The sequence below is a fragment of the Physeter macrocephalus genome, chromosome 17, assembly GCF_002837175.3.
Source record: "Physeter macrocephalus isolate SW-GA chromosome 17, ASM283717v5, whole genome shotgun sequence".
NCBI classification, from domain to species: Eukaryota; Metazoa; Chordata; class Mammalia; order Artiodactyla; family Physeteridae; genus Physeter; species Physeter macrocephalus.
The window spans coordinates 14666841-14691580 of record NC_041230.1 but is presented as its reverse complement, the minus strand read 5'-3'; the positions used below and the strand labels follow the sequence as shown (position 1 = coordinate 14691580).

Here is a 24740-nt window from a genome sequence, read left to right as displayed (position 1 = left end):
ATAGTCTGAAATCAGGGAGCCTGATTCCTCCAGCTCCATTTTTCTTTCTCAAGATTGCTTTGGCTATTTGGGGTCTTTTGTGTTTCCATACAAATTGTGAAATTTTTTGTTCTAATTCTGTGAAAAACGCCATTGGTAGTTTGATAGGAATTGCATTGAATCTGTAGATTGCTTGGGTAGTATAGTCATTTTCACAATGTTGATTCTTCCAATCCAAGAACATGATATATCTCTCCATCTATTTGTATCATCTTTAATTTCTTTCATCCTGATTGCTGTGGCTAAAACTTCCAAAACAATGTTGAATAATAGTGGTGAGAGTGGGCAACCTTGTCTTGTTCCTGATCTTAGTAGAAATGGTTTCCGTTTTTCACCATTGAGGACGATGTTGGCTGTGGGCTTGTCCCTACTTTCTGGAGGATTTTCATCATAGATGGGTGTTGAATTTTGTCAAAAGCTTTTTCTGCATCCATTGGGATGATCATATGGTTTTTATTCTTCAATTTGTTAATGTAGGGTATCACATTGATTAATTTGCATATATTGAAGAATCCTTGTATTCCTGGGATAAACCCCACTTGATCATGGTGTATGATCCTTTTAATGTGCTGTTGGATTCTGTTTGCTAGTATTTTGTTGAGGATTTTTGCTTCTATGTTCATCAGTGATATTGGCCTGTAGTTTTCTTTCTCTGTGACATCTTTGTCTGGTTTTGTTATCAGGGTGATGGTGGCTAACATAATGTTTTTAAGGTTCGTATATGTTATAGCATGTATTAGAATTTCATTCCTTTTTATGATTGAACAATACTCCATTGCATGTATATACCACATTTTGTTTCTCTATTTATCTGTTGAGGAACACGAGTTGCTTCTGTCTTTTAGCTGTTGTGAATAATCCTGCAATGAACACTGGTGTACAAATATCTGTTCAATTCCCTGCTTTCAATTCTTTTGGCTATATATCTAGAAGAGGAATTTCTGGATCGTGTGGTAATATTATGTAAAGCTTTTTTGAGAAACTGGCACCTTGCATTTTAATCTTGCACTGGACCCTGCAAATTATATAGCTGGTCTTACTAGAGAAGTTTGAAAATTCATAATCTCAACTGATTTTGAAGCTTGCAAGGAATAAACACAAGTACTTTGTTATAACTTTTTTGCATCAGTTGTCAAACATAATTTAGAAAACTCAAGAGGAGAAGGAAAATCTATGTGTATTTACCCATACTTTTGCTTACCATGTTCTGTTTTCTGACATTCCAAGTTTCCTTCTTTCACCATTTCCTTTATGTTTAGAAAAATTTCCTTTAGCTATTCTTTTAGGGTAGGTCTGAGGGCAACAAATTCTCTTTGTTTTCCTTCATCTGAAAATGTCTTGATTCCTCCTTCAATCCTGAAGGATATTTTTTGCTGGATATAGAAATCTGGGCTGACAGTTCTTTTCTTTCGTCATTTGAAAACTGTCATATCACTTTTTTCTGACCACCATGGTTTCTGACGAAGAATCCACTGCTGTTCAAATAGTTTTTCCCCTGTAAGTAAGGTGTCATTTCTCTTTCGTTGCTTTCAAGATTTTTTTTCTTTTTCTCTACTTTTCAAAAGTTTAATTACAATGTGTCTGTGTATAGATTTCTTTGGGTTTATCCTACCTGGGCTTCACTCAGCTCTTTGAATCTGTCCTTTGCCAAATTTGGTAAAATTCTAGACAATTTCTTTGATTATTTTTTCAGCTCTATGTTTTTTCTTCTGAGATGCTGATGACCCAAATGTTAGGTATTTTGTTATAGTCTCACAGGTTTCTGAGGCTCTGGTTTTTTTCAGTCTATTTTTTGGATTGGTTAATTTATATTGTCTGTCTTCATATTTACTGATTATTTCCTCTATCTTCTCCATTGAGGGTTTTTGTTATTGTATTTTTCAGTTCTCAAATTTCCATTTGGTCATTCTTTATATATTCTATTTCTTTGCTGAGGCTTTCAATCTTTTTGTTTATTTCAAGCACGATTATAATTGTCCATCAAAGCATTTTTGTGATGGCGGCTTAAAAATCCTTGTCAGATAATTCTAACATCTGTGTCGTCTCAGTATTGGCATCTGTTGACTCTCTTTCCCATTCATGTTGAGATTTTCCTGGCTCTTAGTATGATGAGTGAATTTCAGTTGCATCCTGGGCATTTTGAGTATTGCATTACGAGACTCTTAAGTCTTACTTAAATCTTCTGTTTTAGCAGTCTACCTCATTAGAGCCTGGCAAGCGTGGCAGTCTAGACTCTAGACTTTGCTGACAGTGGTGGGGATGGGATTGCAGTTTTTCCCAAGATTTTTGGCTGGAGTAAGGCAGGCATTGTGTAAAGGTTTTCTGTCTTACTAGGCTATCCCTTTGGCTAGGGAGAACAGGCTTTTCTTGGGAGCTTTTTATCCAGTCCTTATTGTTTTGGGGGTTGCAGCCTTTCCCGGTACCCAGTCCAGGATATAAGAAACAAAAAGAAAACTACAGGGACTCAACAGCATGCCATCCTTGGGTCCCAAGATCCTTAGCTGGTCTGCCTTCTCTTCTCCACCTTTTGCAGTCTTCTGTTTGCTTTATAAATGCCCAGGGTTGTTAGCTGTACTTTTTTTTAATATAAATTTATTTATTTTATTTATTTATTTTTGGCTGCATTGGGTCTTCGTTGCTGCGTGCAGGCTTTCTCTAGTTGCGGAGAGCGGGGGATACTCTTTGTTGCAGTGCATGGGCTTCTCATTGCGGTGGCTTCTCTTGTTGCAGAGCTGGGCTCTAGGCACGCGGACTTCAGTAGTTGTGGCATGCGGGCTCAGTAGTTGTGGCACAAAGGCTGAGTTGCTCTGCATGCTCTGAGGCATGTGGGATCTTCCCGGACCAGGGCTCGAACCTGTGTGCCCTGCATTGGCAGGCGGATTCTTAACCACTGTGCCACCAGGGAAGCCCCTGTTAGCTGTACTTAACAGGAGGAAAGGGGAGCAGTACATTGACTCCATCTTGTCCAGAACGCTTTCCTCAAACTTTTGTACTAAGTAAAATGGTCTTTTATGATATGTGGAGTTTATCTGAAATGAGAGCCGCATCCTGGAAAAGAGAGAGAGCTTTGATTTAAACCTCAGTAACAGTCTCTGGATTCAGAGGAGGGCTTGTTATTCACCTCCAGTATATGCTGGGATGGTTCTTGCCCCACCAGGCACTGGGATTTGGACATTTTAAGCCTGGACACCCCTGGGAAGCTGACATTTCTTCTCCTTTGATCCTACTCAGTTTGTGCGCTTCAAAGAACTAAAAGAGTCTAAAACTCTGACTTGAGCTCTAGAAAACAGTTTTGTTCAACCTTTTCTTCATTTAGATGAATTGATATTATAATCCAGGCTACTCAGAGATGCTCAATTATGTTTATAAGTTTGCTTGAAAACTCTGTTTGTAACAGGAGATGACAGTCACAGGGAAAATACTTTGAAGATCATAACAAAACAAAGAAAAGCAAAATTCTGACAATTCTTTAATCTAAAAAAATAAGACATTTAAAAATTGAGAATGAATAACCCCAAACTTTATTAATTAAATGCCCAATATTAAAATATACTTTAGGGACTTCCCTGGTGGCACAGTGGTTGAGAGGTCCGCCTGCCAATGCAGGGGACACGGGCTCGTGCCCGGGTCTGGGAAGATCCCGCAGGCCGCGGAGCGGCTGGGCCCGTGAGCCATGGCCGCTGAGCCTGCGCGTGCGGAGCCTGTGCTCCACAACGGGAGAGGCCACAACAGTGAGAGGCCTGCGTACTGCAAAAAAAAAATATGCTTCAGTGACACTGAAGACAGATAAGGAGAGAGGGAAAGGAAAAAAGAGAGCATTTGGGGTGAGGAGAAGTAGGGGCAGTGAGTGAGAGAGGGGTGGGAGAGGAGGATGGGTGGAAAGGAACCATGCGCGCATGCCTGGGAGAGAAACGAGGAGGGAGGGAGAGCAGGAGAGACCCACTTTAAACCTGAAAGGCTGTTAGTCCATTAACTATCACTGACAACTTTTCCAGCTGCTCTTTTTCCTCAAGCCTCAAGTAGCTCTGAATAGGGCAGTGGTTCTCAGCCAGGGGCAATTTTGTCCCCCAGTGGACATTTGGCAATGTCTGGGGACATTTTTTGGTCGTCACAACTGCGTGTGGAGGCTACCGGCATATAGTGAGTAGAGCCCAGGGATGTTGCTAAACATCCTACAATGCACAGGGCAGCCCCCTACCACAAAGAATTATCCAGCAAAAAAAAGTCAATATTGCCATTATTGGGACATCCTGGAACAGTTTGACATAGTCAGAGTAATTATTTAGTAATTAATTTTTAGTAATTAATATTTAGTAATTAATATTTAGTAATAAATATTAGACCATTTAGGCAGTGATCAAAAAGGAATGATGTCCATGAGGTCACAGGGGATCAGCTCCAATGCCCCCTCCACTCACCTCCCCTTTAGTGTGTCCTCGGATCCTCCAGGAGTGATGTACTAATGTGTGCACCCTTCCATATATGTTTCAGAGCACACACCAATGCAATCTCAAACTGCTGTTTTACCTTCAGTGGCCATTTCCTGTGTACAAGCTCTTGGGATAAAACCTTAAAAATATGGAACGTCCATACAGGGGAGTTTCGAAACCGTGGAGCCTGTGTGACTCTGACGCAGGGTCATGAAGGTTCTGTGAGCTCCTGCCACTTTGCCAGAGACAGTGAGTAATTAAATGTTGAAGGATTCCACACCCGTGGGAGTGCTGGGGTAGAGTTCCTCACGTTCCATTCATGTGGACTTTCCTTAGTATAAAGAGGTGATTTCCAATGATGCCAGTGGTGAGGGTGGATTTATTTTCCACAAGAACAGAAAAGCCAAGAGGGAGATTCATATGCACAAGTTTGCAAATGATGGAAACTCAGTTTGATATAGCTTAAGCAACAAGATAAATCTGTTAACTTTTTTTTTTCAAATCTATTTTTTTTATTGTTTTGTTTTTCTTTTTAACATCTTTATTGGAGTATAACTGCTTTACAATGGTGTGTTAGTTTCTGCTGTATAACAAGGTGAATCAGCTATACATATACATATATCCCCATATCTCTTCCCTCTTGCGTCTCCCTCCCTCCCACCCTCCCTATCCCACCCCTCTAGGTGGTCACAAAGCACAGAGGTGATCTCCCTGTGCTATGCGGCTGCTTCCCACTAGCTATCTATTTTACGTTTGGTAGTGTATATATGTCCATGCCATTCTCTCACTTCATCCAGGAGCTGGTCTCCCTTCAGGAGGCCTGTGTCCAGACAGACAATGCTCTCAGGAAGCCAACCCTTCCGCTCTATCCTTCAGCTCAGCTTCTCTCTTGTATTGACCTTTCTCCTCAACGAGGCAAAGATGGCCTCTGGTGGTCCAGGCCAACAAAGGTTCTGGCCACCGGCAATCCTAGAGAAAGAGAAAACCTCTTTCTGGTGGTGCCCACACAAGTCCCAGGGAAGACCCTCATTGGCTCAGCTGGGGACACATGCCCGTCTCTGAACCAGCCCCTTTAGCAGGGGATGAAAGGCTCTGATTGGCCATGCCCGCGGAACTTGCCCATCCTTAGAGCTGGAGGTCAGAGTCGGTACCCTCTGAACCAGAGGCATTGAGAATATGTGAGGGGTGTTTCTGCATGGGACATTGGAGAGCTGTTTCCAGATAAAGGGGCATGGATGTGACCAGGAGCAATGCCAGGAAACACCCAGGAGCAGCTGGCCCCAGTGAGAGCTGTGACTGCTCCTGACACCCAGGAGCCAAATGTTATTACTATACTCCGCAGTCCTCGTGAGGAGTGGGGCTTGTTCTGTGTGTCAAGGGGAGTACCCAGCCAATATGCACATAGTCAGGGCCTGACTTGAGAAACGTTTCCCTCTTCAGAAGCAGCCTCTGTGTAAGTCAGGCCCCGCTGTGAGGTGCCCCACCAGCTTCTGTCCTTGGCATTATAGGTTTCAGAGTTGTGTATAGTCAGTCAGTCATCACTATTTGCGGATTCTGTGTTTGTGAATTTACCTACTGGGTAAAATTTATTTGTAAGCCTAAAATCAATACTCATGGCACTTTTGCAGCCACCCATAGATACGTGCAGAGGGGCAACAAGCTTGCCATGTGCACACGGTCCCAGCTGAGGCTGAACAAGGCGACCCTCCGCTTTCTTCTTTCAGTTCTCTTATCATAAGGTGTCCTTGCTGTGATCTATTTAGTCCCACTTTTTTGCATTTTGTGCGTTTTGTTGATGATTTTGCTGTTTAAAGGGGCCCCCCAGCATAGTGCTGAAGTGCTGTCTAGTGTCCTAACTGCAAGAGGCCTGTGATGTGCCTTACAGGGAAAACACATGTTAGATACGCTTCGTTCAGACATGAGTTATAATGCTGATGGCCATGAAATTAATGGTAATAAATAAGAAATATGTATCAACTAAGGTGTCGTTAAACAGAAACTGACAGAAAACAAGGTTATGTACTGATGGGTTAATGAAAATGTTGTAACCAGAGGCTCACAGGAACCTAACACTCTGCATTTCCCCTAAGACCAATCATCGCTCATTGAGTGCTTGTGATGACTTTGTAGAAAGCAACTACCATGAATATCGAGCGTCAACTGTAATTGATTGGGGCTTGTTGAGTCACACCCGGAAGGGGTTTGAGTGTCCTCAGAGTGAGCCACGGTGGCACGTCACAGATGCATCTGCAGCCTGCTTTGGCCTCACCAGAGGAGGAAACGGTTGAGGAAGGTGACCCCCTGAGACGCTTTCATTTTGTGTTCCAGCCTCTTTTCTTGTGTCTGGAGGGTTCGACAAGACTGTGGCTATTTGGGATGCAGGAGAAGGCTACCGGAAGCTCTCCTTGAAGGTACCAATGCCAGCATCAGATAGAAGATCTGAGCTTCATTCTTCATTTCATGCTGGGTGCTGGGTGCTGGGGATACAACAGTGAGACAGAGCTCAATGTTCGCAATGGAGCTGACACCTCTGTGGGCAAGGTCAGACAAGAAACCAACAAAGAGATCCTCAATAGTGATGGGTGACACAGAGAAGCCACAAGAGGGTGATATGATAGAAAGAGACTCCAGGGACTAATCCACAGTGGGAGGGCCTCTTGGGGAAGGTGGCATTTGAGCTGAGAACTGGATGGCAAAGAAAGACTGGATGGGTGAGGATCTTGGGGAAGGGCGTTCCAGGAAGAGGGAGTGGCAAATGCAAAAACTCCGAGGAGGGGCAGTGTCTATGAACAGCAGAAATTACTGTGCAGGAGGTTGAATGCCATCATGAGGCATGCATAGAAAGCTGTGGGGCTTCAGAACGGTGGGTGTCAATGGTGGGTGAGTACTTTTGGCTGCAGGTTAGAGGAGACTCAACTTAAAGTGGCTGTATGGTAAGGAGATGGATTGTGCAACACAACGAGAACCCAAAGGTTAGGCAGTCCCAGGATTGGCTACATCAGTGCCTCTGTTCCAGGTGCCCCCACCCCAAGACTTCTGCATACCCCTTGATCTTGTGATCTCACGGCCGCCTTTGGCTGTGAATGCTTGCATTGATGACTCTTGGTTTCTCTATTTCCTGTGACCCAAATGTGGACTGTGTCCCCTTGATCACCATAACATTCAGGATCCCAAAGCTGTTCTATCTGACCCTCTTCTCTGTGGGTTTGGAGAGGCAAAAGGGGAGATTACATCATAGCACGTGAATGGCTTAAAACTGAATGTTCAACCTCACTGTGGTTAAAAGTCCCTTTGTGTTCCCGTCAGGCCATTCTGTCCTCCCTTCCCCTCTCCTCCTGTCCTCTCTCTAGTCTTCCACCCTCCAATTCCTGTCCTTTTGTTATGCACAGCAGTTTAACCTCACTGTTGCTCCCTTCCCTCATACCACCCCTCACCATTCACCTCTTTCCATTAGGGGAAGGCCAAAGAATGAGACAGAGGCTGACACAGAGCTCTGACATCATTAAGTGTTTGAACCAGCAAGTATTTATCTCCTCTAAACTCCTTTTACCCCAGGAAAATAATCCCCCTTTATTTAAGCCACAGTGGGTAGGTTTGCATTTACTTGAAGCCAAAAGCTCCCTCACCAATAGGATCGCTAAGTGATATTTCCTAAAACAAAGAATATGTAAACAAAAACCTGCAAGTGGTGCTCTGGGACCAGCTGGGAAAATAAGTTTTTTTTTTCCCATTGTGCTAAGCACCAGAGTACTATTTTTAAAAACTCATATCGTGCTGTGATATATACATGAATCCCAAGCTCTTACACTTTGTACTCCACTTTAAAGATCGTGGGTGAAACCAGGGAAGCACAATTAATTGCTCTTAAAAGTAAGCAACGTTGGATTCTTGACTTTGTTTTTTTGGTTTTTGTTGTTCTTTCAAAGGTTTTTTTTTCTAGGTCCTCTTAAAATTCTACTTTTCTTCAGGGCCATAATGACTGGGTGATGGATGTTGCCATTAGCAACAACAAGAAATGGATCCTGTCTGCTTCAAAGGTAAAAGTGGCCAACCTTTGAGTGACTTAAAATCTCTATCACATTTGTGAGAATTGGTGTTAGCAGAAGTGCATTGTCAAGTAAAATTCCTCAGTCTGAAGGCCCGAGCAGCTCAGTCTGAAGGCTACACCTGGCCAGGCCGACCCCATCCAGGAAGCGGGAATGTGGGAAGCGGGTCCTTTGCTCATATGGGAAGTTGCCAGGTATTTCTTTGCACAGTTGTCATTTGAACTTCATTGGAGCAAGGGCCTGTCCAGACTGGTAAGTGATGGAGCCAACAGGGGGCCTTGGAGGGAAAGGGGTCAGCTCGTGGGCAAGCAGACAACCCCGAGGTTCCAGGTGGGTCTTCCCTCGCTACTCATTGCATCCTGGGATTCCCGTGCCAATGGCACATAACAGACAGCCCAGGATATCCTGAGGGCTGTCCTTCATGTGTGAGCATCAGAGAAGTGGGGTCCCACCTTGTCCCCCAACCTTTGTTAGAGCCATCTCATTCTCTAGGCTGGGGGTTTCTAGGTGTATAAAAATGTGGGCAAGACTCTGCCTGCCATGATCAACTTCTTAGAGAGCCAATGCAGGATACCGTCGCACCTGACCAAAAAACACCCCATAATATTATAATACATAATAAAAATTATATGCCAATGTGTTGTTACTTTAGCATAAAAAATATGAAAAATGTTGTCAATTATATCTCAGTAAAGCTGGAAAAAAGTAAAAATACAAGACAAAGTATCAAAAATGAGTGTTTATTTGAAATTATGTCTTATTTACTTTTCTGTTACATAAATGCTATTATTTAAACAAAACAACAACAGAACTAGTCAATAACAGTGATTAGTAATAACTGATAGTAGGATAATTTAGCAAATATGGTTAAGAAAAATATATTTTATAATGTTTCTTTCTGTCTTTTGATATAGCAATTTACTTTGACTTAAAAAAAAACTTTGTTGGTTATTTAAATTTTATAGGCTATATTATATATGTATTAATATTATGTATCTTAATATTTATGCGTTAAGATACATAAACGTGACTTAAAAAATTGAATATAAATACAATAAGATTGGTTAAACACTTTATGTATTTATTTTTAACAGCTTTATGAGATATAATCGACATGTAACATTGTGTAAGTTTAAGGTGTACAAGGTGTTTATTTGATACACGTATATATTGCAAAATGCTTACCACCATAGCCTTAGCCAACACCTCTACGGTGTCATATAATTAGCATTTCATTTTGTGGTGAGAACATTTAAGATCTACTCTCTTAGCAAATCTCAAGTGTATTATACAGGATTAATAACGATAATCGCCATGCTGTACATTAGATCCCCAGAACTTGTTAATCTTATAATTGGAATTTGTACCCTTTGACCCAATATCTCCCCATTTCTCTCAGCCCCTAGCCTCTGGTAACCACCACTCTGTTCTCTGTTTTTATGAGCTTGTTTTTTTTTTTTAGATTCCACATGTAAGTGAGATCATACAGTATTTGTCTTTTTCTGTCTGACTTATTTCACTTAGCTTAATACTCTCAAGGTTCATTCTTGTTGTCACAAATAGCAGGATTTCCTTCTGTCTCATGGCTGAATAATATCCCATTGCATATATATACCACATCTGCTTTATCCATTCATCCACTTATGGATATTTAGGTTGTTTCCATACCTTGGTCATTGTGAGTAATGTTGCAGTGAACATGAGGGTGCAGATATCTCTTTGAGATCCTGCTTTTATTTCTTCTGGATATACACCCAGAACTGGGAATCCTGGATCTTATGATAGCTCTATTTCCAATTTTTTGAGGCACCTCCAGTACTGTTTTCCACAGTGGCTGTACCAACTTACATTCCTACCTACAGTTCACAACGGTTCCCTTCTCTCCACATTCTCGTCAACACTTATCTCTTGTCTTTTTGATGATAGCCATTCTAACAGTGAGGTGATATTTTACTGTGGGTTTGATTTGCATTTTCTTCATGATTAGTGATGTTGAGCACATTTTCATGTACCTGTTGGTCATTTGTATGTCTTTTTTGGAAAAGTGTTTATTCACTTCCTCTGTCTTTTGTTGTTGTCGGTATTGAATTCTATGAGTTCTTTATATATTTTGGATATCTGACCCTTATCAGATATATGATTTACAAATATTTTCTCTTTATGGTTTCAGGTCTTATGTTTAAATCTTTAATCCATATGAGTTAACTTTTTGTGAGTTGTATAAGATGGGGGTCCAATTTCATTCTTCTCTATGTGGTTATCCAGTTTTCCCAGCACCACTTATTGAAGAGATTTGCCTTTGCCTGTTGAGTATTATTGGCTCCTTTGTCAAATTAGTTCACTATAGGGACTTTCCTGGTGGTCTAGTGGCTAAGACTCTGTGCTCCCCATGCAGGGTACCTGGGTTTGATTCCTGGTCAGGGAACTAGATCCCACACGCTGCAACTAAGAAGTTCGCATGCCTCCCGCATGCCGCAATGAAGATCCCGTGTGCCGGCACAGCCAAATGAAAGAAAAAAACATTAGTTCACGGTATATGTGAGGGTTTATTTCTGGGCTCTCTATTTTTATGCTAGTACCATATTGTTTTGGCTACTATAACTTTGTAGTATAGTTTGAAATCAGGAAGTGTGATGCCTCCAGGCTTTGTTGTTCTTTCTCATGATTGCTTTGGCTATTTGGGGTGTTTTGTAAGTTCACACAAATTTTAGGATTGTTTTTCAATTTCTGTGAAAAATGCCATTGAGATTTTGATAGGGATTATCCATAGATGGCTTTGGGTAGTATGGATGTGTTAACAATATTAATTCTTCTGATCTATAAACATAGAAAGATATCCTATGCTCATGGCCAAGAACACTTAACGATTTTAAGATGTCATTACTACCCCAAATGATCTACAGATTCAACACAATCCCTATCAAAATACCAACAGCCTTTTTCACAGAAATGGAAAAGTTGATCCTCAAGTTCATATGGAATTGCAAGGGGCCTGAATAGCCAAAACAATCTTGAACAAGAAGAATAAAGTTAGAGAACTCACACTTCCCAATGAAACACTACAAATCTATAATAATGAAAACTGGACAATATAGATCAGTGCAGTAGAATAAAGCCTGGAAATAAACCCTCACATATGTGATCAATTGAGTTTCAACAAGTGTACCACGATCATTCAATGGGGAAAGGACAGTCTTTTAAATAATTGGAGCTGGGAAAACTGGATATCCACATGCAAAAGAGTGAAATTGTACCCTTACCTTATACTATATACAAACATTAATTCAAAGTGGATCAAAGACCCAAACTTAAGAGCTAAAACTATAAAACTCTTAGAAGAAAACATTGGGGAAAATCGTCATGACTTTGTCATAGATATGACAACAAAAGCACAGGCAACAACAACAGCAAGATAAATTGGGCTTCATCAAAATTAAGAACTTTTGCACATCAAAGGATACTACCAAGAAAGTGAAAAGACAACCTACTGAATGGGAGAAAATATTTGCTAATCAATTATCTTATAAGGGGGTAATAATAAAATACATAAAGAACTCCTAAAACTCAACAACAAAAAACCCAAACAACCTGATTCAAAAGTGGGCAAAGGACTTAAATAGATGTTTCTTCAAGAAGATATACAAGTAGCCAATAAACACATGGAAATATGCTCAATATCATTAGTCCTTAGGGAAATGCAAATCAAAACCACAGTGAGGGGCTTCCCTGGTGGCGCAGTGGTTGCGCGTCCGCCTGCCGATGCAGGGGAACCGGGTTCGCGCCCCGGTCTGGGAGGATCCCACATGCCGCGGAGTGGCTGGGCCCGTGAGCCATGGCCGCTGAGCCTGCGCGTCCGGAGCCTGTGCTCTGCAACGGGAGAGGCCACAACAGAGGGAGGCCCGCATACCACAAAAAAAAAAAAAAAAAAAAAACAAACCACAGTGAGATACCACTTCACACCTACTAGGAGGGCTATAATAAAAAAAAAAGGGAAGTAACAAGTGTTGACAGGATATGGAGAAACTGGAACACTTGTACATTGCTGATGGGAACGTAAAATGGTATAACTTCTGTGGAAAACAGTTTGGCAGTTTCTCAAAAGGTTAAACATAGAACTACTGTATGACCCAGCGATTCCACTTTTGGGTACATACCCAAAATAACTGAAAGCAGGAACTCTAGGAGATGCTTGTGCACTCATGTTCATGGCAGCCTTATTTACAATAACTAAAAAGCAGGAGTAATCCAAGTGTCTGCTGACAGATGAATGGATAAACAAAATGTGGTATATCCATACAATGGAATATTATTTGACCATAAAAAGGGAAGACATTCTGACACATGCTACAACATGGTTGAACCTTGAGGAAATTATGCTAAGTGAAATAAGCCAGTCACAAAAGGACAAGTACTGTGTGATTCAACTTATATGAGGTACCTAGAGTAGGCAAATTCATAGAGACCGAAAGCACAATGGTGGTTACCAAGAGCTGGGAGAAGGGGAGATGGGGAGTTATTGTTTAAAGGGTATGTAGTTTTTTGGGGGGAATGATAAAAAGTTTCAGTTATAGATAATGGTGATGATGACACAACATTGTGAGTGTATTTAATGTCATTGAATTATACTTACAAATGGTTAAAATGATAAATATTGTTAAGTATATTTTACCACATTAAAAAATCCAATAACGACATGTTTCTTTCTGTCCCATAATACAGTAGGAGATTTTTACTTTTATGTTTCCCAGTAATATTTCTCTGAACTGCCTTCAGCCTTTAGGACATCCTTCTTTTCTTTTATGTAGTAGTAAGACTAAATGCTGTCAAATGTAAAATTCACAATGACTTGCAGCTCTGCTCTTAGCAGCCCACATTTCATTGATTCCTGGTGTCAGCCCAATGTTATGACATCAAAGTAAATACCCTCTCAACAAAAGCTGTTGAGCATGGAATTCTTAGGATTTTACTTATAGCAACAACAAACTTTGAGATTTGTAGGAATTATTTTCCAGCTCTCCAAAAATATCCAAATATACGAAATCTGAAAGCTTGTTTTAGTAGAACAGGTATTTGTCAATCAGGTTCTTTGCCATGATAAATTCATCATAGAGGCGCTCCATTTTCTAAAATGTCCATTATTTTAAACACTCTCAAGTATTACATTTGCTGTCATCGTAAGTCAAATCTCTCTTTCTCAGGGAAATGGTTTTAAAGCACAGAGGTAATTTGAATTTCTGATAATGAAGTTGGATTTCAAATAAGTTACAGTTTAATTAAGAAATTGAAAATGTCCTGTTTAAATTGGCTGTCCTTCTCTGGTAATTTTTTAAAAAGTACTGAAGCTGTCTTATTTCCAAAAAATGAATCTTTCTTTCTTTCTTTTTTTGGTTATGCGCCCAGCTTGCTTGCGGCATCTGAGTTCCCCGACCAGGGATTGAACCCAGGCCATGGCAGTGAAAGCACCGAGTCCTAACCACTGGACTGCCAGGGAACTCCCAAATCATTTTCTCACTGAGTATGAGTTTTTGTAACAGCCTACAATTCAGGTGAGGTCACTTCATCCTTTTTTTATGCTTGTTGTGACCTCTTTAAAGATTATCAAACAGTTTTGGGAAACAGTATATAACTGTCAGTGTTATTGTAATCCCTTTCTCCGTTCTCATTTTTAATGTATTTCAAAATTACAGGACATTCTTCTTGTCCCACACTTAAAAAATATGATTTTATGGCAGGCCAAGATTTTAACATCTTCTCTAAGGCCAGCAATGATAATAGCCATCTTGTAGACATATATTTAGGGAAGATATCTTCTTCCATTTCTATAAAGTCATCATTTTTATTAAGTGCTTCTGCACATTTTGAGGAAGGTGAAAACTGACTAAAAACTTTTATTAGGAAAGACCCGACACCACAGGTAAGCAAATCACACTCCTTTTTAGGATGTGCAGGCCATTTAGTAGGTAAGATATTTTCATTTACTTTGGTAAGAAGTTAACGGACTGAATGGAATTTGCCAAAATTCACATTTGCACTGTCTGCTGAATATGTAGATAGATGAGCAGCGTCTAGTCTGTATTTGCATAAGATGTCAACATGCTTTTGTTTTATGTTGTCTGCAGTTTCATTAAAAACTTCACAGAAATCAAGAAGATGATTTGAAACTCCACCTTTTGAATCAAAGTATCTGAGAGCTAGGGGGAACTTTGTTGTTGTCCATCATGATTGGACAACTCACTTGATATACTGTAGCAAGTATGATTGTTGATAAAATCTGACAGCTCTACACTGTAAGGGCCAACATATATGTCACCAGACTTTCTCCTCTTGTTCTTCCACAGGATATTTAGTTGCAACTGCCAAATCAGGAAATGTAACATTACTTACTGTGTTCGTTTTTTAATATTATTTTTACTGCTATAGTATATCACCAGAGACTTCACTGCTTAACATACATTTAACATCTTACAGTTCTGTATGATAGAAGTATCACAAGTTCTCACTGGGATAAAGTCAATGTGTCAGTAGGACTTCCCTTCTGGAGGCTCTAGGGAATCATCCACTTCCTTGCCTTTCCAGCTTCTAGAAGCCACCCATATTCCCTGGCTTGTGGTCCCTTCTTCCATCTTCAGAGCCAGCAACATTGTATCTCTCCCCGCCTTTCTTCCATTGTTACTGATTCCTCTGACTAAAACTTCCACCTTTAAGGACCTTTGTGGTTACGGATAATACAGAATAATCTCCCTATTTTAAGATCATCTGATTAGCACCCTTAATTCCATCTACAGCCTTGCTTCCCCCATTGTCGTATAATCTAACATATTCCCAGGTTCTGGGGATTAGGATGTAGACGTCTTTGTGGGGGGGTGGGCGGGGGGAGAACATTATTCTGCTGACCACATTCAGTTTCATATGACTAATCAAAGGAATGCTGAGATAATGGATTTGGGTGGTATTCCCAAATTAATTCAGTGACCACTATTTTCTAAGGAGCATAGATGTCTTTTTTAAAAATTGATTTTATTTTTTTAGAGCAGTTTTAGGTTTACATAAAAACTGAGCAGATCATACAGAGGGTTATATATAACCTCACCCTCCAGTTGCCACCTTGCATTAAGTGTGGTATATTTATCACAATTGATGAACTAATATTGATATATAATTATTAATTAAAGTCCATGGTTTAAGTTTCACTCTTTATGTTGTGTGGGTTTTGCCAAATGCACGTCATGTATCCACCATCACAGTATCATACAGAACAATTTCACTGTCCTAAAAACTCCTGTGCTGCACTGGTGCTGCATCCTTCCCCTTCTTCCCCAGAACGCCTGGCAACCACTGACCTTTTTACTGTCTCCATATTTCTGCCTTTCCGGTAATGTTATAGAGTTGGAATCATACAGTATGTAGCCTTTTCAGACTGGCTTCTTTCACTTAGAAATATGTATTTAAGGCTCCTCAATGTCTTTTCTGTGGCTTAACAGCTCATTTCTTTTTCTTTTTTAAATCACTGAATAATATTCTATCATATTAATGTACCACAGTTTGTTTATTCTCTTATTCAGGGACATCTTGGTTGCTTCCAGTTTGGGGGACGTGGGGCTTCCAGTGCTAAGGCTGGGATGGTGCTAGAGAAACTGGGACAGTTGGTCACCCTAACTGTCCCTCTGCAGGTCGAAGGTGTCCACGTGTAACCTGGATGCCATGCCCCTCCCTGGGTCATCCAAGCCTAACGAGCCCATTTTGTGACTGCTGGTTTGCTGTTTAACTTGTTTTAGGATAAGACCATGAGACTATGGAACATTGAAGAAATTGACCAAATTCCTTTGGTAATCGAGTACAAAAAGGCCCGGGGCTTAAAGCTGAAACAGGTTGGTATTGGGTAAAATGAAGCCAAACGAAGGCTTTCATTAGTTCTCTCTACAAATTTATTCTTTGAACAAACTGGGCAACTGGGGATAAAACTATGAACAAACAGATTGACATTTTTGCCCTGAGGAAGCTTACATTTCTAAAAGGGGAGACAAACAATGAATAAAGAAATTAGAAAAATATGTAGTAAGTCACATGATGATAAGTAATTTGGAGGAAAATAACATAGGAAAGGGAAACGGGAGTGCTGGCAGTTGCAGCGTTCTAAAGGGTGGTCAGGATAGGTCTCATTGAGAAGGTGACATTTGTTCAAAGGCTTGAAGGTAGTGAGGGAGTGAGCTGTGCAGCTCTTTCAGGGAAAGGACATCCCTGCAAAGGGAACAGCCCATGTGGAGACCCTGAGGCAGGAGTGAGCAGGGTAGGTGGGAGAAGATGAGGCTGGAGGGAGTCCTGGAGGGAGTCCTGGAGGGAGGCTTGGCACACAGCTGGACCCCGTGTGGGCCTCCTACGCTCCTGCAGCAGAACCCCCGCCAGGTCCCCAGTGCCCCGTTGCCCATGGACGGGGCTCAGGTCCCAATTCTCTAGTGGATGATCATGGTGGGTGCATCTTCTGCTTCACCAGGTATAGCCAGGGCTGGCCCTGGGCAGTGGGGGCCCGTCCCTGCTGGGGCCTCGCAGTGCAGGCACCTGGCTGCCACCTCAAGAGGCTGAGGAGTCCCTGCTGGGCCCTTGTGAATCCTGGAGCTCCCTAGGTCTATCTCCACTCAGAAGGCCTGGCGGGGAGCCACTGCTTCTGGGGATGGCTAATTGGAGGATGGCACCAGGGGGCAGGGAGGTGAGGGGTGGGATCCAGGTGGAACGCCGTCTTCGTGGCCAGCTGGTCCTCATGGCCTTTGTGGCCATGTCGGCCCTTAGGCCCTGGAAGCTGACTGGGTACAGAGCAGTGCTTGTGTCCTCCACCGGCCACCTGGGGAGGGACCCAGGAGCTGCCTCCTCTGAGCCCTGCTGTTCTGGGCTTGGGTCGTGGGAAATGATGCTGTAGAATAAGGCAGGTAAAGGATTGAATTTCTTTCTTGCAAAAGAAAGAAAAGAAAGAAACCTACCTGAAGCTGTAGCAAAGATGAGCTCGCTGCATTTGACTTACTCTGATTCAATACGAGAAACTTCAGAGGCCACGCTTCCCAGAAGACCCGCCCTGGGTGGGGTTGGCCCTATCTCTCCTGCAGGCTTTGGTGCCCTGGCACGGGCAAGAGTGGCAAAGCACAGGGGCTTGGAGAGCCAGGGCAGGGGCTTGCCGCCTGCCGGCTCGTCTCAGGGGGACCGTGCTTTGGTGGGAGCCCTGAGAGACCTCTGCCCATGGCCCGAGAGCCCACCCCCGGTATTGCTCACTTGTTGGTGGGAAAATGTTGCAAGTGAGCTGTGCTGCTGTATCCACTGTCCTCTGGGTGCTTCGGCTCAAAGACAGAGGAGGAGGCTCAGCACATTCATCATCTAGAAAAAAACTCCTGCTTTGTTCAGAAGTCTTGCCTACTTGATACTCAAAAGTTAGGTGCCCCCAGGATGTCAGGGAGTTAGGACAGCCCCTTGGCCCTGTACTTTTGCTCTGCACAGAACAGAGGGTGAGGTTAGACACCCACCCCAAATCCTCAGCACTGTCAAGTGGCTTTCCACTCCTCCCCGCCACCCTGGGACCCCACAGCAGGGGACATGAGCTGGAAGGACCTGCATAGCTTTTGAGAGGGAAGAGAGTGGGAAGCCTGTGCTTATCCCCTCTCAGTGGCCTGCAATTTCTACCCTTGTGCGCTTAGAGCCCCAGAGAGGGGAGGCAGCTCTTGCCTTGGCCCGGCCCAAGGCAGTTGGATCAGGGGGGAGAATTCTAACTGCATGCCTTGATCTCCTCTGCTCAGCACCTCCTTTCTACTCTTTTAAAATATTTCATGTCAGTGTGAAGAATGTGACAGGCCTTTCTCCAACTACGAAAGTGACATCTTTTCTGAAACAGTCACCAAATGCGTGTTCTGCCGGATCGATGCAAAAGACTTGTCAACAGAGGCCTCACCATCATCAGAAGGGGAGGTCTCACTGTCAAGGGAGTGCAGCCTGGGTGAGGATGGCTGATGGCCACTAGAGCCTTTGGGTGACTTGAGCACAGGCCACCTGTCATATAGGTTTCGGGGCTCTGCACAGGCCTTTCTCTGGGGCCCCTCCCCAGCGGGTGGGCCTGTCAGACTGGGGCAGGGGCCACGCTCTGGCTGGGCTCCCACCACTGTGCCACCTCCTCAGCTCCACAGCCCCTTGGGGATCCCTCTGTCTTTAGCTTACATGCAGAATAAATATAGATTCTTTTGGAAAACGAGTGTGCATGTGAATTCTAGAAACATTCTTGTTCTTTCTAAATTCTATGTCCTGATGTCCATCCTGTCTCATTTTTGGAACACATTCTGGTCTCTGGATTTGCCCTGTAAAGCAGCCGCAGCCTCTGAGGAAGGGTTTGTTGAATGAAGAGGAAGCTGTGTAGCTCCATCTGTGGAGGGGACTGTACCGTGGCACTGTGGGTGCCTCCCTGGCTAATGCTCCCAGATGGTCACTGCTCAGAGCAGAGGAAGGTCTGGTTAGGCAAGTGGGTGGTGGGCATTTCCATCACAGACTACTTCTTGCTCTCCACCCCAGTTTCTTTACTTTCCAGAATGCCCATGCTTGTGTACAGCCTCCTCCCTGCTTCCACGCGTACAATGTAATCAATTACTTCACAAAGAGCAAGGTATCAGTTAAACGTGAAGGGCTCCCTTTTCCATTTGGTATGGCTTACAGGATTTCCGTCAGATATCATTAGTATGCCCCTTGATCCTTTTAAAAAAACTTAGTTGCAGGACGGATTTATTTAACGTTAATTGACTGGCATCCTATAATTCTGCCCAGGAGTACCATAACCTGGTAGTCATTGCTTGGGCGGGTCCTGTGCTTGGTGCTACCCTCCTTAGTCACAACCAGGATGACTGCCCAGCTTCAGCAGGCTGTTCAGTATTTATCCATTAATTTACAGGAATGATGCATGAACATGGCAAAACTCCACTGCATCAGCCTCCCAGCAATTGGGCTCTTTTTGGAAGAGAGGTCTTATCCCTTCTCTGGCACATGAAGACATACATAGATGTATTCTTCCTCACTGCTGTGGAGGATGTCTGGCCTGCATCCACTGTCCCCAGGGACGGGCAGTTAGGTTGCTTCTCGTTTTTTGCTATTACAAACAATGCTGGAGTGAACCTTCTTGTGTACATACTTTTGCAGAGACCTACATTTCTGTGGATAAGGCTCTCCCACTGGAGAAGTCGCTGGGTCAATGGATTAGCAGGTTTTCGTGTTGTTGCTGCTCAAAGGCACTCTAAAAAGCGTTGTGACGAAGTGGCTGAGTGAGGAGCCCCAGAGGGGCAAGTGAGACGCCAGAGTGGGGAGGGCTTTGCCTTCCTCTGGCAGCGGAAACCTCCCACGTATGGTGTTGATGCTCTAAGGCCAGCGGCCTGGGCCCCTTTAAGCTCTTGATCGTTCAGTGCCTGCTCAGGGTCTCCTCAGTGCCCCCGGACTCTCCCCGCGCTCAGGGTCCGCGGAAGAGGCCCAACTGAAGCTATGGGTCTGGTTTCCACCGGCGGGCGGATGAGCCCCCCGAGCTGACGGCGCCGGAGACCCCGGTGGTCAGCGTGCGGCCGGGGAGGGCAACCGGCCTCCCAGGCTGAGGGCGCCAGTGTGATGGGTCCGACGCGTGGTCACTGCGGGACCACGGCCGGGTTGAGCCCTGATCCCACGCTGGGGAGCCGGCAGCCCGGCCGCGCTAGCGGGCCCTGGATCTCCGGACCGGGCCGGGGCTCGGCCTCGCCGGACAGCTTGCGTCAGTTCTGGAGGGCCGAAGACCGGATCTTGCGCGAGCATCCCCCAAAGATGGTCCACCCTGGCTCCACGCCGGGGGCGGACACTGCAACACTGGGAAGACTAGCTGGCCCGGGCCCGCCCACTGCTCACTGCCCGAGCTTCCGGCTTCCGAGTACAACTCTTCGGTCTAAGCCGCCTGTGACGAGGACCTTACACAGCGCATGCGTCAGCCGCCGACAAAACTTGTGCGCGTGCACGCAGCCTATACGGTGAATGGTGATGGGGAACAGACTCTCGCGGTAGTCGTGCGGGCGGCGCCGTGGCTTAGTTGGTTAAAGCGCCTGTCTAGTAAACAGGAGATCCTGGGTTCGAATCCCAGCGGTGCCTCAACCGAGCGTCCCGGCTCTCTTTTTACCCACGCCCTCTTTTGCTCTACACCCCTACCCAGTTCCTCCTCGCTTTGAGGGTGTGAGGGGGAGCTTAAGAAGCCAATTTAATGCCCCCTTGCCCGCGGCGGTGTGAGGCGCTGGCCCTCCTCGGAGTCAGCCCCTAGGGTTTCCTTGAGCTGCGGGGCATCCTTGACTCGGCCTCCGGAGCAGAGGGGACGTCCCCTGGAGGCGGCGCGGGACTCCCCGGGTGCCATGGGAACACTCCTGGGGTTAGAGATGCCCCGCAGGGCGAGCAACCTGCCCAGGTTCCGCCGCCGCTGCGTTGGGAGGCTGAGCCCGGGCACTCCTCCGTCGATTTCTTCCGGAAGCGGCCGACTGGACCTGACACCTCTCACATAGGCCTGCTGACTTACTCCCCTCTCTCCAGCCACGCGATCCGGATCATCATTCCCCAGATTGAAGACGGGCTTGCAGAGGTCAAGTGAGGCCCAAAGTCACGGGCGCCTGGGAGAGCGGAGGATTGAACCCGGCCAGCGTGACCCTCAGGCTGATGAAAAATGAAATTTCCAGGGAGGGAAGCTGGAAATTTGGGAGTCCCTGCGCCAAATTTAGAGCCGGCTTCTCCAGAGGGCCCGGTGTGAGGCTGAAATCTAAGGCCCGGGGCTGCACAAGTAGAAGGTTGTGGGTCCTGACCCAGAGAAATTGCATCGGAGTCTCTGGGGGTGCAGTGAGGCATTGGAATTAAAAGTTACCCAGGAATTCTCATGTCAAACGAAACAAAATTCAAGTCAGATGCAACAACAGGACAGTCCCAACGACCTGCAGAAATTGTAGTTATGGTATCAGCCTGTGTTCCCAATAGTCAGATCACCTGCCCCAGAAGCAGCTCCTTTCCTTCTCCCACGGGTCTGAGTTTAGTGTGTGTGTGTGTGTGTGTGTGTGTGTGTGTGTGTGTGTGTGTGTGTGTGTGTGTGTGTGTGTGTGTTTCCTCCCTCTTCTTTGGGTGTCAGTTCTTGCCCTTTGCAGCTTGGCTGTTTTTGATTGGCGTTGTACAGGAAAACCTGTAGGGATACTTTGAAGCTTTGCATTTCTGTTGGGAGCATCCTCCTAAGCCAATTGGAGATGAGTTTATTGGTAATAAGGCTTGAGTCATTGTGGCGCTGGGTTTTTTTTTGTTTTGTTTCTGGCTCATCTTTACTGCTAGCCTGAAGTATTCCAGGTCAGTTTTGAGCATTTACCTATTAGGTGGCTAAGGGGAGATACTGGTTGTGGGTGTGAGTCTGGGTCTTAGGGAGGGTCAGCTGGAGAAAAGCATTTGCGGGTCACCAGTCTTGCATATAGCAGTTAACTTTGAAGGTGTTGCAAGGGTGAGCACTCCTGGGCAGTGAGCAAAGCCAGAAAAGACAAATAGGCCCAGGGCTGAGTCCACCCCTCCTTCTTTTCTTTAAAAATTCCATGCTATTCCTGCTTAGGGCCTTTCTGCTTGCTGTGCCCTGTGCTTGGAATGCTGTTTCCTGCACCTTTTGCAGAAACGGGTCTTTGTCATCTTCTGGCCTTCAGCAAGTGTATCACCTCTTTGGGAGGCCTCCCCTCACCATGCTCTGTCCAGGAGTCTCTGCCACCCCCCAGGCCAGCATCCAATACCTCCTCCTGCTTATCTCCTTTACAGCCTTTTCACGGTCTGAAATCATCTTGCCTATTGTCCATTTTCTCAAAGAGAATTAAGCCCCGAGAGGTGGGGAGCCACATATGTCTCTTTATCTAATGGTTCTTGGAATATAATAGGCATTTGTGAACACATGACTTTTTAAAAATTGGTCACATTCTCTTGATTGGATTATGCGTTTTGAGGGGTTTTTTTGGACAGCTTAGCCTGCCTTTTCAATGCTGTAAGGCAGCAATTCACAAAATGTGGTTCATGGACCCCTAAGGGTTCCTAAGACTCTTTCAGGTGGTCAAATCTATTTTCATAATTATACTGTTACATCACTTTATCACTGTGTTGACATTTGCACTGATGTGCTACAGCAGTCTGCTGGCACCTAAGCAGGAATCAAGGCAGTGGCACCAGGGGGCCTTAGTTTTCATTATATTTATTCTTCACTACCACACTTTCACAGAAAAAAAAAATTTCCCTTAAGAATGTGCTTATGAAGCAGTAAGCATTATTAATTTTATTAAATGTTAACACAAGTACTTTTAATATTTTGTGTAAGGAAATGGGCAGTAGGCAGAAAGCACTTCTGCCAAGTACCGAGGTACAGTGGTTGTTCTGAGAAAAAGTACTTGTGTGATTGTCAGCCGACAAGACCATGTTTTTCCTGGAACACCATTTCTACTTGAGAAGATAACTGACAGGCAAACTATGCTTATTCAAACTTGGGTGTTTAATAGACATTTTCTTGGAAATGAATAAAGTGAACCTATCACTTCAAAGAAAACAACTGACAGTATTTGTTGCCAACAATAACATCTGAATTTCCAAGTGAAAACTAAAATTTTAGAAAGGTTTTATACACCATCATGAGTTTGACAGTTTTCCAATATTTAAAATCTTTCTGATGAGATTTGTGGTTATATTAATGAATATATACTTTTGACATTGTATAATGAGATATGTCAACATTTGGAAGATATGCGTAATTCGGTGAGCCAATATTTTCCAAATGACCGATGCATGATCCATTTAAAGAGGACAGTCTACCAGTGTATTTTAATGTAACATAGTACGAAAAGTTCATTGGTATGGTTTCAGATTCCACACTACCATTTACTCAGTTTTGGTGTAGTATTAAAGAAGGATATCCACAATTTTCTGGAAAAGGCTATTAAAATACTCCTCTCTTTTCCATCTATGGAAAGGACATATTTTCTTCTACTTTAACCAAAATAACATATCACAACAGACTGAATGCAGGAGTGGATATGACAATTTAGCTGCTTTCTGTTAAACCCAACATAAAAGAGATTTGCAAACTGTAAAACAGTGCCGTCCTTCTCACTCAATTTTGTTTTATTTTGTAAATAGTTTCATAAAAAATGTTATTTAACATGTAATGGGCTTATTATTGTTATGTTAAGATGAATTAATACGTATTTTAAATTTTTCTCAGTTTTAATTTCTAATATCTCAAATATTGATAGATGTTCCAAATAAACAAAAACTTATTTGGGATCCTCAATAATTTTTAAGAGTACAAAGAGATCTCAAGATAAACAATTGAGAACCACTGTTTTAATGCAAAAGCTTTTGGAGCCTTGAAAGGTTTTAAGAGAGGCAGAATAATTGAGAGTGCTGGGGTGTGTGTGAGGGGTTGCAAGCATTCCCCTCAACCCATCGAATACATTTCTTTGAATTATGGTGACTGTGGATTGGAATGTGGTGACAGCACCGTTTTCACTGATTGATGACTCCTTTGATAGTGTTGAGTGAATTATCTTGATTAGATGACAAAATTATGATTTAAATAAAGTTTTGAAATCATACCAATACATCCTCCTGATGAAAGTTCAAATAAGAAATGTATAGGGGCTTCCCTGGTGGCGCAGTGGTTGCGCGTCCGCCTGCCGATGCAGGGGAACCGGGTTCGCGCCCCGGTCTGGGAGGATCCCACATGCCGCGGAGCGGCTGGGCCCGTGAGCCATGGCCGCTGGGCCTGCGCGTCCGGAGTCTGTGCTCCACAACGGGAGAGGCCGCGGCAGAGGGAGGCCCGCCTACCACAAAAAAAAAAAAAAAAAAAAAAAAAAAGAAATGTATAGACCAAAATAGGTGAGAAGCAATATAGTGTTATAGTTAACACAGACTCTGGAACCAGGCTGCTTTGCCATGTACTAGCTGTTAGCTGTGTGTATTTGTTACCAGTGATAAACTTTGGGCACATTTCTTATCTTCTCTGTGACTCAGTTTCTGCACATGTAAAATGGGAAGTATAATAATAATTACCTCATTTGGTTGTCCTAAGGACTAAATGAGTTATCTTCATAACTTATTTTCATGACCTTAGTTCACATAGAGAAAGTGCTTCATAAGGGTTTAATGTTAGGTCTTCAACTGATTGGATGAGGCCCACCCATATTAGGGAGTAATATGCTTTACTCAGTTG

The 24740-nt window shown here is 43.7% G+C and overlaps 1 protein-coding gene and 1 non-coding gene across 2 annotated transcripts in view; both read left to right on the top strand.

The window, feature by feature from the left end:
• Nucleotides 1–21122, top strand: part of WDR88 (WD repeat domain 88) — a 56306-nt gene extending 35184 nt beyond the window's left edge. The window contains exons 7-13 of the mRNA XM_007101660.2: nt 4531–4718; nt 6798–6880; nt 8438–8506; nt 16291–16383; nt 18329–18488; nt 20441–20547; nt 20802–21122. Of these exons, the coding sequence (XP_007101722.2) occupies nt 4531–4718; nt 6798–6880; nt 8438–8506; nt 16291–16383; nt 18329–18488; nt 20441–20547; nt 20802–21122 (1021 nt within the window). The remainder of the gene's footprint in view (nt 1–4530; nt 4719–6797; nt 6881–8437; nt 8507–16290; nt 16384–18328; nt 18489–20440; nt 20548–20801) is intronic.
• TRNAT-AGU (transfer RNA threonine (anticodon AGU)) lies at nt 20562–20635 on the top strand. The gene has a single exon. It is a non-coding gene; the product is annotated as a tRNA-Thr (tRNA).
• Nucleotides 21123–24740: the final 3618 nt, after the last annotated feature.